Consider the following 14,950-nt stretch of genomic DNA (forward strand, 5'->3'; position numbering starts at 1 on the left):
GTGACCACAGGAAGGGAAGCTGAGCATCTCTAGGCACGGGTCAGGAGAGGCCTGGATGCAGGAGCAGAACACTGCAGAGCAATTCAGAAAGATGTAAAGTTAGGGGAGGGAGGTCCAGACCACAGCGGGCCCTGGGATGCAATGGCCATTCAGAAAACGCGAGGTAGGTCCTACAGAGATGGGGACCAAGTGGGTCAGGCACAGGGCTGCCTGGAGGACAACTGGCAGTGATGCCCAGGGAAAGCCAGGACTCCTCAGACAGGCTGCGGAGAGCCTGGAGAACAGAACTGTAATGGGCAGGATGTGATCTAGAACACCAGCAAGGGGGGACATCAACCCATCTGGCAGCCCCCAGGAGCAAGGAGGATCCAAGCACACACTTCACAACTACAGCACAGGAGGCTTCTATCTAAGAATTAAGACAGTGTTTAAAAGCCAACTCACATTTTTTTACTATTTCCCTAAGAACCCAGTACCTCCTAGCACAGAACCCGGTCACCTCTCCCCTCCCCCCCCAATTTGGGCCACGCCTCTGGCCACAGGCCACACTGCCTATCTTCACTAACCCCCTGCTGCTTCAGAGGACACAGGTAAATAGGGGCAAGCGGACATCTGAAGTAACAGTTTTGAGCAGCAAGAACTGGTTTCACTAGTCAAAGGTCACTCACTCTGCAGGCCCACATGTGCTTGTGCCTTGAGGTCAGAGGTCAACCTCAGTATTGTCCTTGGGAGCTGTCCATCTGGTTTTTGCCAAGCTCATTGACCAGAGAACCACAAGAATCCTTTGTCTCCGCCTCCTCAGAGCTGAGGTTACAAGCATGCCCAGCAAGTTTGGCTTCCTACATGAGCTCTGGGGACGGAATCAATTCCTCACGCCAGTGATGACTCTTAAGACACTAGATCACTTGAGCTGACATGGAAGACGCCACCAGACTCTGCTGGAAGTTTGAGAGCTGTCTGCTTTGTAATCCTAACGCCCACTGGCATAGCGTTCCTTCCCCTCTTCCTGGAGGGACAGCTGTCACAGGATTGGAAAGGCTGCTCAGCCACCCAAGACCCCTGTGTGCAGACACGGAAACACCCACCTTCCAGATAGGACTCGTAATCGTCAGGCTGCTGCAGGAAAGCCTTGAGGTTGTTCAGGATTTTCTGCTGCCGCAGGTAGTACAGAATTTTCTTTGCGTAGTATTTCCAGGTCAGAGCTTTCCTGGAAAGCGACCAAACAAGCCACTAAGCACGTCAGTAGCCCAGCTTCCCCATCACATCACACACTCCTTGTTACCAAGACAAACACAGCTGACACACATTTGCACCACTGTCTGCACAGGGCTCTGTACCCTGACGTGATGGTCCAATGGCAGGCAGACATCTACACCCTGACTCTGGGGGAAGGCTGTGAACAGCATCCTGGGAGGTGAGGTGTACCTTGCTGGTCCCCAGGGCCTGCTTCTGACACTCGGGGCACAGGCTGCTCCTTTCTCCTTTGTGCCTGGTGAACTCAGGAGTCCTTCCAGCCTTATGGTTTCAGGTGCGTCCATAAGTTTTCTGGAGAACTCAAACCTGCACACCCAACTGTTACTCCATACCTGCCGAGATAACTGGGGGTGCCCTAAGACTTCTTCTTCTGAGTCACTGTCAGCTCATGGGGGTCAGGCCTCTGGGCCACCTTGAATGCCTGACACTCCGTCTCCCAACACTCTAACATGAGCACCTGCCAGTAACGTGGCAAAGCTGGCCCAGCCTCTGTGGGTGTCTCAGTCACCCACCCCACCACGTTTCCATTCTCCTCCTTGTCACCGCTTGACACGGCAGTCCATTGATCCAGTGATACTGTCACCCACAGGACCATGGCCCCTGACCCAATTCTCCAATTTCCACTTCCTCACGCTAAAGCCCAACTTCTGGTGAAGACCCAGCATGTCCCTTCACCCGTGCCCACAGCCTCTGTGATCTCAGTTCTAACTGCCCCACTGTTCCTTTAACCCCACGCCTGGCCATGTCACACCACACCTTCCTCCCTGGAGGCTTGCAGTCTGTACCTCCTCTTGGCTCTGTTCAGACAACCCGAGTCAGGCCTCTCCCTGTGTTACCTCCACAGGTGCCCCCAGCCCCTTACTCTAGTTCACTCAGCATTTCCCAGGCACACGCCACTTCCTAGCAAGGCAAACAGCTGCCATGCTTGTGTCACGACCCGTGAGCTTGTGAAGGCAGAGGTTTGGGGCTGCTGCTCACAGCTGTACCCCCAGTGCCCACAGTAACGCCTGGTGCACTGAGAGTGTGCAGAAGACGATGTGAAGCCCTTCAGCAGGTCTCCCAAACGAGACGGGACTAACGTGTGTGGCGGCTTCTACGCAGCACTGACGTCCCTGCACCCACTGAGGCAGTGACGGCCAGCAGAGCCGTCGGTCTGCTCCACCTGCTCTTATGTCACCTCTAACAAACAAAGGTGGAGGGCAAGTGCCGTGGTCACCGCCCAGGCCAAGAAGCACAATGCTGAGGTCACAGTCCCACGTCATGCCTCTGTGGCCAGTTCCTGCACCTCTCTAGAGTGACCACCAACAATCCCTAAAGTGCTCAGGGATCTTCTAGACCCTGTCTGTCACCTACAGGGGCTCCTCCTCCTGTCTCCCACTCTTTAACAGCAGCTTCCCATAGTCTGGGACACACTCACGTGAGCTTTAACTTGCTCTGAATTTGCTATTAGCAAGTAGATGGAGAAGCTGCCAAGAAAGGTGCCAAGCCTGAGTCTGATCCCCAAGATCCACACTGGGAGAGAGGAAGAGCTGTTCCTATGAGCTGTCCTCTCATGTACATGGCACAAGTGTGCCCACACATACACAGAAGAACATGGTAAACAAGAACACAAAATAAATTCACAACTAAGTGGCTGGAGAGGTTCTGCAAATTCAAATGTCAGTTATGTGGCAAGCTGCCAGCCCAGGAGGTATGTAGTCTTCCATCAACAGTCACCTGTGGATGCAGATCAGTGGTGGATGCCTGCTTCGCCAGCCTTCCACCCCAGCACCAAAGAAAAAAGGCCCCTGTCTGTGATCCTCTCAGGAAGCAGAGGCAGGAGGCTGCCAGCAAGGCCAGCCTGGACTACAGGGAGCCTCTGTCTTAAGAAAAAGGAAAAAAGGTGGGGTGGAGCTGGTGACAAGGCATGGTTGTCCCTTCTGTAATATCAGCAGCCACTGTGAATGGTGTTCAGGTCTGCTGATCCTTCAGAGGTGACTCTAACTGAACCAGCCCCTCCTCATTTATTAGAAAGACTGTCGCAAAAACCTCATCTATTCCCTAGTTTCCCACGGGATGAAATGTAGCAAAAACAGGACAAATGCTCTGCCTTCCCTTTTACTCATTTCCGATTCTCCTTCAAAGACCAAGGAACATCTTGAAATCGTGCTAAACTGTCTGGAGCAGTCCAACGTGCTCTGCCTCTATCACGCTGCAGCCCCAGCCAGCAGACCTTTGGCCCACAGATGCTTCACATGGCCCCACACTGACTAGAGGGGCTGATGGTGGTCATGCTGTCTGGCTCCAGGTGTGAAGAGGCTCTGGACTGGGCGGTGGTGGTGCACGCCTGTAATCCCAGCACTCGGGAGGCAGAGGCAGGTGGATCTCTATGAGTTCCAGGCCAGCCTGATCTACAAAGCTAGTCCAGGACAGCCTCCAAAGCTACAGAGAAAACCTGTCTTGAAAAACCAAAAAAAAAAAAAAAAAAAGGCTCTGGACTCATCTTGTACATTTCTGACACAGGCCTGAGAAGCAGCCATTTCTCCATGATCCTGGCTTGCATTGGGAAAGAGGCAGCTGAGGATGGAAATCTGCAAGCTAGGACGGCCATTTCTACTGGGTGGTCATGAGCTCACAATGACACTTCCAATTCAAATTCAGACATATACAGTTTTGACCTCCTTCTGCCTTCTATTTGTATCCTTCTTCATGAACAGTTCTGCTCCTCCCCAATACCTGAGATGACATGACAGTCATTCATTGGCCTGACCGCACATCAACATCCTACACACAAGCCTAGCTTGAGTCTAACAACCAGCTCTCCTGTCATCTCCCTGAATATAAAGAAGCTGGGTAACCCACAAATGACCTTGTGTGGGCAAGTGTGTTTATCTGTCCAGGCCTGTGTGTATGCACACCATGGGGTGGGCGTCAGAGGACAGCTTGCAGGACCTATATGTGGGTCCCAGGGATTGAACTCAGGTCTTCAGGCTTGTTCGACCACCGTGCCAGACCACTGCTCGACGTTCCTCTAGCTACATGGAATCTAGCAGGGACTCCTGCCCCGACTATACACAGGGTACTGTCTACTGGACAGCTCTTGTTTGGAACCAGCGGCTCAGGTTACTATACATTGAGTGCTCACCAGCAGGCACCAGTCAGACTTTCTCTGTGGTTTTGAGTTTCAAACTCCCTTTCTAGCAGATGTGTCAGAAAGAGCCCAAAGTCTGAGTCTTCCAAGCTGACAAGTTTGTCTTTAGCTTTTCTTTATACTTGGAAGTCAGTTCAGCTGGATATAAAAATCCTTGGCTGGCATTTCCTTATGTCTTGGAATACCTTTTTTCCTCTGGCATAAAGTGTTGCTGTTGAAATCTAAGGAGACAGTGTTTCTTTTTGCATAGAAGTGACTTCATCTCTTTTGCCTTGGATACTCAAAGGCCCTTTCTGATTCTAAAATCCAGCAACTGAAGTGTCTTGCTGGACACTGGCCGCCCAGGTTACTTTCTCAGGCACAGCACAAGCTCTTTAATGTGCTGTGGTAAACTGTTCCTGCAGACCACACAGAACAGCACAGCTACCCTCATCACATACCCAGAGAGAGGCACTTGAGTATCTACAGAAACTGCTTGCTTTCCACAACAGGAATGGATGCAAAAAGGGTCACCATGCAAACTGACAATCCCAAGCATTCTAAGAGGCCGAACACTCCCTGTCATTACACTTGTCCCAGCAGGGACAACAGTGACTTTGAAAACAACCACTAATACATACTTCCTCTGGCTACACAAGTTCACTTTTCCTGAGGAACTGACTAGCATGAAAAAGCAGCTTTCCCAGTGATTTTAACATTCCTCTGAAGAGTGAATTCCAAGGTGTTTTCTTAAAAGCACCACCCTGCCCACTTTCCCTGGGTGTGGCAATCTCTGCAAAAAACTGATGGCTCCCAACCTGGCCTTCATTCACAGTGTTACTGTGTAGGCTGCTTACTCTTGGGGAGCAAGTGTTGAGTAAAAGGCTAGTTTGCTGGTCTCCAGCTGGGCATCCAGTTCCACTTAGTGCTCCCTACTCAACAACCTGCCTGCCCCTCACTCACTGGGGACCTCTCCCGGCATCCTCCTGTCTATGTCCGGCATCCTCCTGTCTATGTCCGTCAGTGCCCTCACACTCTGTCCCACTAGCTCACAGTGCAAGCTTCCCATTACACTTTTTTCCTGGCTCTTTTTTTTTAAATTTACATTTTTTTTCATTTTACATAGCAACCTACTGTTCCTCCCTCCCCTTCTCCTGCTCCCCCCCCCCCCCCCCCCTTCCTGGCTTCCTTGTAGATTTACTTCTCTGTACTTACTTTATGACAACATTATCCAGTTGGAAAAACAACTCAACAAAATGAAGACCTTCCCATCCTCACACCTTAGTTGTTTCTTTGTATCCACCTGGAGCAGCACTGGCTTGTATATTAATTTGGGGAGAACTGACATCTTTGGCTAAGTCTACTCACATTTTCAACACACTGCAACAACCTAGGAAACATTCCTGAGAACCCATAGGTCTAAGGACTGCAGCCTCTAGAGTGGACATGGTGGACAGCAAGAGGCTGTCCACCAGCCGGTCCCCCAAGATAGAGGGTAGCTGCTAGCTAAGGGTAAGCTCTTCCTATGGCAGTTGACTGGGACAGGCCCCTGCGGTAATTCCAAGACAAAAGCAGAGTAGGGTCTGTCTCCCACAAACCATGATCCCTCTCCCCCTTTCTCATGTAGTTAGGTTAAAAAAGAGACAACACAGGTCACTATTAAAAACCATACAGTGGGGCTAAGAGCCAGGGGTAGAGAACTCAGTTGGCTCAGCATAAGGTCTTGGGTTTGGCATTTAAGACTACAAAAGAAAAGCTACAGGGGCGGAGTCAGGAAAGGCCCAAATAAAAGCAGGAGTGGGAAGGGCAGGAAATGAGTGTAAACAAGAAGAGAAGTTTCCACAAACAAACTAAAGCCAAAAGACTGCACCTCCAACCCCATCTACACACGTGCCATGCCTAAAGACATGAGGCCACACAATACAGTGCTCACTCCAGTCAGTGCATGCATAAACCTACTCACAGACTCGGGGTCGGGGGAGCAGCCCAGGCACGGAACACTGGCATCTCACCTCTCCCCACAAACCTCCATGAAACACTGTCTTCTGTTCTGGACATTTTACAGTGACTCCTCTCAAGTACATCTTGTTCTCTAACTTTTGGACCAGAAGGTCTCCCCAACAGGAGGTTAGGCTTCCAGGCAAATCACTGGTGAGTGGAAATTAAGTTTTCCAGCAGAAAATATAAAGATTAAGAGATGAGGGTTCATTTTGATTGTCAGTGATGTGTTTTGGGTGAGTTTGTGTCTTTGTGGCTCTGTGCTTGTGAATGCAGGCATCCAAGTAGGTCAAAAGAGGGAAGCAGATCCTGTTACAGGCGTTACAGGCGGCTGGGAGCCACCCAATGTGGGTGATGGGAACTGAAGTCAGGCCCTCCAGAAGAGCAGTTCCGTACTGAGATGTCAGTCTCTCCAGTCCCAGGGGCTCTTCTTAATCAGGAGAGTTTGTGGAGGACCCAGGCTCACTCTCCCTTGCACCTTGAATCGCCCCTAAATCACTAAATGCAAAGTAAGCAGCTACTGTTTAAACAGCAACAAGAAAAAGGGTCTGCACACCCTCAGTAAAACCACGATCTGTTGAAGTGTGTGCATGGTGCACAGATGTGAGCATATGTGGAGGCTAGAGATCGCTCAGGCGTCATTCATCAGGAGTTACACACACTAGTTTTTGAGACAGTCTCTCTCTGGAGCCTGGTGTTCGCCACTTGGCTAAGTTGGTGGCCATCAAGTGCAGTTCTAGGATAGCAAGCCACACCACAAGGATCGAACTTGGGTCCTCATGCTTGCAAAGCAAGCTGTACTAACTGACCATCTCCCCTGCCCCTTTGACATATATTTTTTTAAGGTTTTGTTATTTTGAGACAGGGTCTCACTCTGTAGCCCAGTGTTCTACAACCCACTATGCAGCTTTTGAATCTGCTGTTTTCCCCTGTCTCAGCCTCCTGAGCACTGTAATTACAGACATGAGGCCCCACGACTGCAGAGACTGACAGTGTGTCAGCTGTCCTTGTGTGCTGACCTCACATACACAGAGCTTTTCAAATTTACTGTGGCAAGATGGGAAGTATGTGAAATACCAGGGGTCTTCCCCACACACCACAGCAATTCCCTCTGTAGTCATTATGATGAGGATCTGGAGAAAGCCATGGCTTACCTTCCTTCCATGTTTAGGATGCACACCAGCTCATCCTCAAAAAAGATCTCTGGCCCCTCAAGGTTTTCAATGTCACTGAAGCCGTTACAAGGAACCTATGGAGAAGACACACACAGGAGGCCTCAATCATGAGTTATCGTGGCTGATACTGGCAAATACACAGCTGAGCCACAAGTGAGGGTGGCTTCTCACGGTGACCGTGACAGCAACTCTTACACACTAGGGCCTCCAGGGCAGAAATCTGGGAGCTTCTGAGACTGGTGGTGCCAGATTCTCATGTGCAGATACAGAGCTCACACAGGCTGAGGTTGCAAGTCTCCAATCTCCCAAGGTCTTTGCTACACACAACTGGAGAGACCAGAGGCATTTAGCCCAAGGCAGAGATGCTCCTGAGGCTCCCTGGATGTGCACTCTGCGGCAATGAGACATGTATGCTGAGGCCATGGTATATGTGTGCTGCGGTGGAGGTGCGCATATGTTGAGTAAGGGTGCGATGGTTATTGAGGTGGAGATGTATGTGTATTAAGGTGGTGTTACATTAAGACTCTGGGGTTAAAGTCCTGGGATCCCCCAGTTTTCCTCAGGATAGCAGCCATAGTGTTTCATGTTACCTTGTGTGCACGTGGAGAAAATGAGAGCACCAGAGTGCTGAGCCAAATCAATTGTATACTTATGGGTCCACCCTAAGTAGCCCCTGCTGTGTTCCAAGTCCTCCTCGAACTTTGAACTAAGCAAGCAGTGTGCAGGGAAGGAAGAGGGAAAAGCACACCAGCCCACAGTTATCAGAGAAAGGCAGACTGTTAAAAGCACACACAAACCCAGCTGGCTCATAAGCAGAGGCTGTGAACCAGTAACCTGTGACCAACGGCACCATACGTGCCCTGCACCAAAACACCCGAGTCTTAAGCCAGTACTGAACACTTGTGATTACAGACTGGCTAGGGCACTGTTCCAGGCTGAACAAAACCTTGGTTCATTCTGTCATTAATAAGCATTAACAAACAAACGGGAGAATGTCGATTTGTAGTCCCCACAGGGGACTGAGTTAAAAGGTGCTGAAAGTTCAAATCTGCCCTTTCAAAACTTAAAAAACACCTTGAAAACACTGTCCATAAATTCTGTTCACAGCAGAGTAGAAGAAAGTCAGAAGCCATTTTCAGAAAGACAACCTCTGTCAACCCAGAAGAGCGAAACAAACAATATCAGCTCCAATCGGTGGAAGAACTGGAAATATAAGGGACAATCCTGTAGCCCTACGCAAAGTAGCGTCAGGAATGGACACTGATTTCCACGGGACTTTCTGGACAAGGGGAAGACAACCCACTCCAAACCAAACCAGAAACACACACTTCAGAAAAGCAACATACAACTTGGGGCCAGGCCTGACCATGCTCATTTGTCATACCAGCCCCCAGGAGGAGGCTAGATAAGAGTTTAAGGCCAGCCTGGCCTACACACTCTTCTCACAGAACAAAGAGCAGCAGCAGTGCTAACAAAAATCCTGACCTGCCAGGAGCAATAGATACGAGGCAGTTTGCCATGGGACTGCAATGGAACTGACCTAAGGTAGCTTTTTAACCCCACTACCTTAACCAATAACGCCGTTCACTACTGAGCAGGGCGCCACTCACTTCAACAGCCTTCCTGGGGAAACAAGTCCAAGAGCTTTAGAGTATCCAATCCTGGATGCCTCTCACATCACGCGGGGGTGGTGCACAAAGCGTGTGTAACAATCTTGAAGAGAAATAACAGCTTATCTGGACCCAGTGGACACCGCCCTGGGCATCCCGGCCCTGCTCCTCAACACCCCACTCTCTCTGGCTTTAGAAAAGTAGGGCTGGCAGGGACAAATGGCCCCGTGTTGTTGTTGGAGGGGAGGGGAGAGTGCACAATGACTCTTGTAGCCGTGTGAGGGAGGGATTGTGTGAGCACCGAGAAGGGACACAGCAATTCGAGCCCAGCAGCTAAGGCGCGTGTGTACACACACACACACACACACACACACACACACACACACACACACACACAGAGCCCTGAGCCACACACTATAACAGGTGCTTACGTGCTCTGAAAAGAACCGTTTGGAGAAGGAGGCTACAATCTTCCGGGCTTCTAACCCAGCTTTCTGCCGAACTTTATACTCCTCTAACCAATTGACGTAGTCGGTGGGACTGTAGTGCTTCATCAGGGAGGGCCACCTAGAAGGGGAGAAAACACCCTCCTCAGCTCGGCGGGAGCCTGCGAACCCACTGACAGCGGGGAAGGGGGTGGTGGTGGTGGCGGCGGTGGCTGGCGGCGGCTCTAGTTGCAACCCCCATCGGGCATCCACGCACCCCCTCCCTCACTACTCCATACAGTGACCTTGGCGTGGCGACGTGAAGGCAGTGTTTCCAACCTCCCCCCCACCCCAGCCCCCCTCATCATCTCCGTGGTGGCCACAATCACGGCAGTGGTGATGCTAATGGCTCGCCCTGATGGCGCGCCTCCTCGGCACCAGCCAGGCCCTGCAATCCCGGGGCCCCGCATCTCCATTGGATTCCCCCCCGACACGCCGCTGCAAAAAAGGGGACGGGGGAGGGGGAGGTCGCCTTATCACGGAATGGAAGAAGACCCCCCACCCACACACACACCCCCAGGCTGTCGAGAATGGAAGGAAGGTGGACATCACCCCCCCTCCACCCACCCCCTTACCCCCCAAGGTCACGAGATGGGGATGGCAGGTCCCCATCCCGGCATCCCAGCCGGCGGGGAAGGCACGCAACGCTGCTGCCTGCACGTAAACATCCTCCTGCACCCAGCGAGCCAGCGAGCCGGGGCCACAAAAGATGCGCGTCGCGTCGGGCCGGCCGGGAGGCGCGGGAGGGCCGCCGCCGCGGGGCTGAGCGGGGAGGCCGGGCCGCGGCGTGGCGGAGGCGACCCCATCGGGGGCTCCGGAGGGCCCCCCGCCCCGGCCCAGGCCTTTGTCTGCGGCTGGCCCGCGGGAAGCGGGCCTGGAAGGGGAGGCGGCGCGCGGGCGGGAGGGTGGCGGGGTGGGGCGCACGCGAGGCCCCGGGGGCCCCCCGAGGCGCTGCGGGGACGGGGCGGGAGGGCTCACCTCACCCGGAACTGCTCCTTCCACACCTGGCCGCTGCTCTGGCACACCTCGCGCAGCCGGCGGCAGGTGCTAGACACGCGGCCGATGTCGAGCGCCGTGAGGGAGCCGCTGCACAGGATGTACTCCAGCACCTCGCCCGGCAGCTGCACCAGGCAGCTGGGGCCCGCCGCCTCGGGTGCGGCCTCCTCGGCCAGCGCCGGCACCACCTCCATAGCGCTGTCCCCCGCTGCCGCCGCCATCTTGTCCGCGTACCTGAGGGGCCGCTGCGCGGGCACGCGCGCGCGCGGGCGCACGGGCGCGATAGAAAGCCCACAGAGGCTCCCGCCACGCCCAGCCAGGGGCGTGGCCCAGGGGCGCCCCGCCCCCCGCGCCCCGCCCACTGGGCCGAGAGCAAGCGGGAAGAGGCGGCCTGAAGATGGCTTCCCTGGTCCTGATTATCCCAACAGCATTAAATGTTTTTTGTTTTTTGTTTTTTAAGCTGGGTGCTCACTTCCCCAGCACATATATTAAGACTGGAACGATACAGAGAGGATTAGCGTGGCTCCCGCGCAAGGGTGACACGCAAATTCGTGAAGTGTTGCTGGATGGTCAGTGGTGGCGCACGCCTTTAATCCCAGCACACCCAGGGAGGCAGAGACAGGAGGATCTCTGTGAGTTTGAGGCCAGCCTGGTCTATAGAGTGAGTACCAGGACAGCGAGGGCTACAAAGAGAAACCCTGTTTCGGCGAGGGGGGATTAAAGTTGGGAGTGGGGAGCCGGTAAGATGATTCAGCAGGAAAGCTTGACAGCCAGAGTTCCAATCCCAGAACCTGCATAGTAAGAGAGGAAACTGACTCATGCACGTTGTCCTCTGGTCTCCACCTTCGCATCATGACATGAGTGTACAAACACACACAATAACTAAATAAAGCTGAAAGCCGGCCATGGTGGCCTACTCTGTAATCCCAGCTGAGACTGAAGCAGGAGAATAAAGAGTTGGGCTCTAGGGGTTGGGGATTTAGCTCAGTGGTAGAGCGCTGGGTTCGGTCCTCAGCTCTGGCAAAAAAAAAAAAAAAAAGAGTTGGGCTCTATTACAGTTTGAGACAGAGTCGCAGGACAGAGTCTCACATAGTGCATGCTGGTCTTGAATGATGAATTGCATTGTGACCTTAAACTTCCATCTGCTTCCATCTCCCAAGAGCTTGTATTACAGGCATGTACCACCAAAATATATTTCAGAGGCAGCGGTGTGGGGGTGGGGTGGAGGGGTGGCAGAACTCAGCGTTCTGTGCAGGTTAGGCATGCACTCTACTGAGCGACATCCCTAGTCCCCAAATTAAGTTGTCAAAAATGGCTATCTATTCTCTTGTGCCAAGCACTTTCTGGAAGTAATCTGGCCTTCCCCAGGACTAACTCATTCTCAGCGGTTGCTGGGCCAAGCATACTATTTGCTTTTGGGGAACTACTATTTAGCCTTTCTCTGAAGATGTGGGAAATAATATTAACCCCCAGATCTATGTCCTGCCTTTAGGCAGATCAAAGGATGGTGGGGAGCACTCCTGTGTGTGACTGGGTCCAGAATGACCTCACGCCACTGATCCTTTGGACTCTGCCTCCCAGGGGCTGGACGTGGCATTAGAAGTGTTTATGATGTCCATTTTCAGTTACCTTCCGATCAAAAACACTTCATATTTGGGGACGCATATGCCCTCACTGGCGATACCATAATTACCATGTGCATACCCGTTCCACAGTTAAGAAAACCAAGGCTTATAAACATGAGCCACTGGTTGGATCACGAGGAACAAAGATCTGGATTTGAAGCTCTAAAGCAGGTATTGTCACCAGGTGTAGAGGGTATTTTCAATGTTTGCCTCCACTTTATTATTTTCTTAATGCATGTGTGTATGTACGCACATGTATGTGAAGGGCAGAGGAGAGCCTGGGGTCGCATCTCTAGTAGCACCTTTATTCACATTTTGATTTATTTCCTGTGCTCCTGTGTGGGTGGTGCATGAATATGGAAGTCAGAGAATAATTTAGAGGAGGAGGAGTTGGTCCTGTCCTTCCACCACCTGGGTCCCAGGGATGGAACTCAGGCCGTTGTCTGGCTTGACACCAAGCACCTTTACCCGCCGGGCAATCTCCATCTCACCTTTAAGAAAAACAAGTGAACAAAACTGAGTTCAGGGGCCGGGTGGTGGTGGTGCACGCCTTTAATCCCAGCACTCGGGAGGCAAAGCCAGGCAGATCTCTGTGATTTCCAGGCTGGCCTGGGCTACTGAGTGAGTTCCAGGAAAGGCGCAAAGCTACACAGAGAAACCCTGTCTCGGAAAACCAAAAACAAAACACAACAAAACAAAACAAAAACTGAGTTCAGTTCATCGTTAGAGCCTGTCTGTGGGAACACAGATATCATAAAACTGGAGTCCTTGAATCTCAAGAATGTGGCTCCTGACTAGGGTTTACAAAGGCCACAGTAAAGAACTCCCCTCAAGTCAGATGTTCTGGGTCAGAACCTGCTGGAACGTCTCAGCAGATCCCCCACAAGACTTCCATAGCTCTCTATGGTGCTTAAAAATAAATCTGAAATCCCTAACATTGTTACAAAGGGACAAACGTCGCCTGTCCGTGGCTGAGGCCCTTCTCTCCTCCTCCAGCCCAAGCAGAGCCCAGATGGCTGTTATCTCCTTTCTCCGACTGGTATCCTTCTCCTGGGTGCATCTCTTTGTTTGGGAAGCGCTCTCAGCCAAGCCTCCCCTTTTCCAGTTGCTGACCCTCCAGCCTGGCTTCTCTGATCGTTGCTTTCCTTTCCTTGCCTCCCATAATCCTTTCCTCTCTGTATAACCATTTCTTCAGCACGTGTCTCCTTTCTGGTCTGAAGCCCCCTTCAGGACCAGAAGTCTCTGTGAAGGGTTGTCTACATGAGGGTGACCTGTGGCACGTTTGGAATGGAGGAGGGTTTGCCTTAATTAAGTGAACTGGTGTGAGAAGACCCAGCCCACTGTGGGCGGGGCCGTCCCTAGGCAAGGGGGGTCCTGAACTGTGCAAGAGTGGAGAAAATAAGCAGAGCACAAGCAAGCATGCATGCATGCATGCATGCATGCGTGCATTTCTCTCTGCTCTTTGCATCCATTTCTCTCTGCTCTTGACCACAGAGGTGATGTAATCAGCTGTCTCAGATCCCCTCTGCTATGACTTCCTTGTCACCTGGAATTGTGAGCTAAAATAAACCCTTTATTCCCCAAGTTGCTTTTTATCACAGAATTTTATCAAAGCTACAGAAATGAAGCGAGTGTGGACTGTACACAGATCTAATGAGTTGTTGGGCTAGAAAGAGTGACCCAGCCTATGTGAGGCTCAGTTTTTCCCATCTGTAAAATGGGAAGAATAACCTACCTACTGACTAGGGCAGCTAGGGGTGTTAAGTGAGTAGATGCACATGGGTTGTGCAGTACTGCGTCCAACCTAGAGTGGTTGTGGCAGCTGCAGGTGCTTGCATTTGAGTTAGGACAGAGGACCTCACTGTAGGCCCCACACTGGTGGAACAGAAGCCAGCTGGACAGTCATGAAGCACTTAGAGCTGGAGATACTTGGCTCCAGCCTGGACCCTCAAAACCTGGCTTCCACAGACCACAAGCCTCTTTGTCCTCAGCCCCTGCCTGGTTCCTGCTGTGGCCCTGGACTGCTCCCTAAGCTTTGCCCCACCTCCCTCCACCTCCCACCCCCCCCATGCTAAGCTGTTGCAAAACATCCTTGGTGTTGCTCAGACCTGGATAAACCAGCCATCCTTCCTGCTGCAGGGAGCTGCTCATCAGTGAGCTTATCAGGAGTGACTTTCCCTTCCTTGTGCAGCCTGCCACCAGCTCTTAGATGACCAAAGATAATCAAAGACAGTCACTGGGGAGATAGGAACCCCCCCCCCCAAAATCCTGGCAGTCAAAAGGCTCTTTACAAGTGGAGAAACCGGTTTTGTTATCAAACAAACATCAAACGGAGTGAGCCGCCATGGCAGAGAAGGTGATAAGGAGATGTCAGCTTGGCAACCCCACTCTGTATCTGGGAAGGGAAGCATTAGCCACAGAGCACATGCTTTGTTTGCCAAGGCTCACCATAACTTGTCCTTGGGTAGAAGACGTGACCTCCTTCTTGAGACACATTCTTGCCTCCTTCCTCCTAAACTGGCCTAGTCGTCCGGGACCCACCAAGCTGGCCAACTGCCCTGTGCCTCAAGAAATAATAAAACATTTCAAACCTTTATCACACAGGTGGTTACAGTTAGGAACAAAGCCCAGCTAAACTCTCCCTGGGGACAGGGAGGCAGGGACAGCGTCTTCCTTGATATTGACGTTTTCAAGGAGA

The 14,950-nt window shown here is 52.1% G+C and overlaps 1 protein-coding gene and 1 non-coding gene across 3 annotated transcripts in view; one reads left to right on the plus strand and one right to left on the minus strand.

The window, feature by feature from the left end:
- Positions 1–10,925, minus strand: part of Fbxo21 (F-box protein 21) — a 36,632-nt gene extending 25,707 nt beyond the window's left edge. For both annotated transcript variants that reach the window (XM_036171830.1, XM_036171829.1), the window contains exons 1-4: positions 10,610–10,925; positions 9,578–9,713; positions 7,516–7,610; positions 1,086–1,207 (exon numbers count right to left, since the gene is read on the minus strand). In XM_036171830.1, coding sequence (XP_036027723.1) covers positions 1,086–1,207; positions 7,516–7,610; positions 9,578–9,713; positions 10,610–10,848 — 592 coding nt within the window. In that variant the 5' untranslated portion in view covers positions 10,849–10,925. The remainder of the gene's footprint in view (positions 1–1,085; positions 1,208–7,515; positions 7,611–9,577; positions 9,714–10,609) is intronic.
- Positions 10,926–11,091: 166 nt separating this feature from the next.
- On the plus strand, positions 11,092–11,198 carry LOC118572842. Its single transcript, XR_004943541.1, has one exon. It is a non-coding gene; the product is annotated as a U6 spliceosomal RNA (small nuclear RNA).
- Positions 11,199–14,950: the final 3,752 nt, after the last annotated feature.

The sequence above is a fragment of the Onychomys torridus genome, chromosome 22 (genome assembly GCF_903995425.1).
Source record: "Onychomys torridus chromosome 22, mOncTor1.1, whole genome shotgun sequence".
Lineage (NCBI taxonomy): Eukaryota > Metazoa > Chordata > Mammalia > Rodentia > Cricetidae > Onychomys > Onychomys torridus.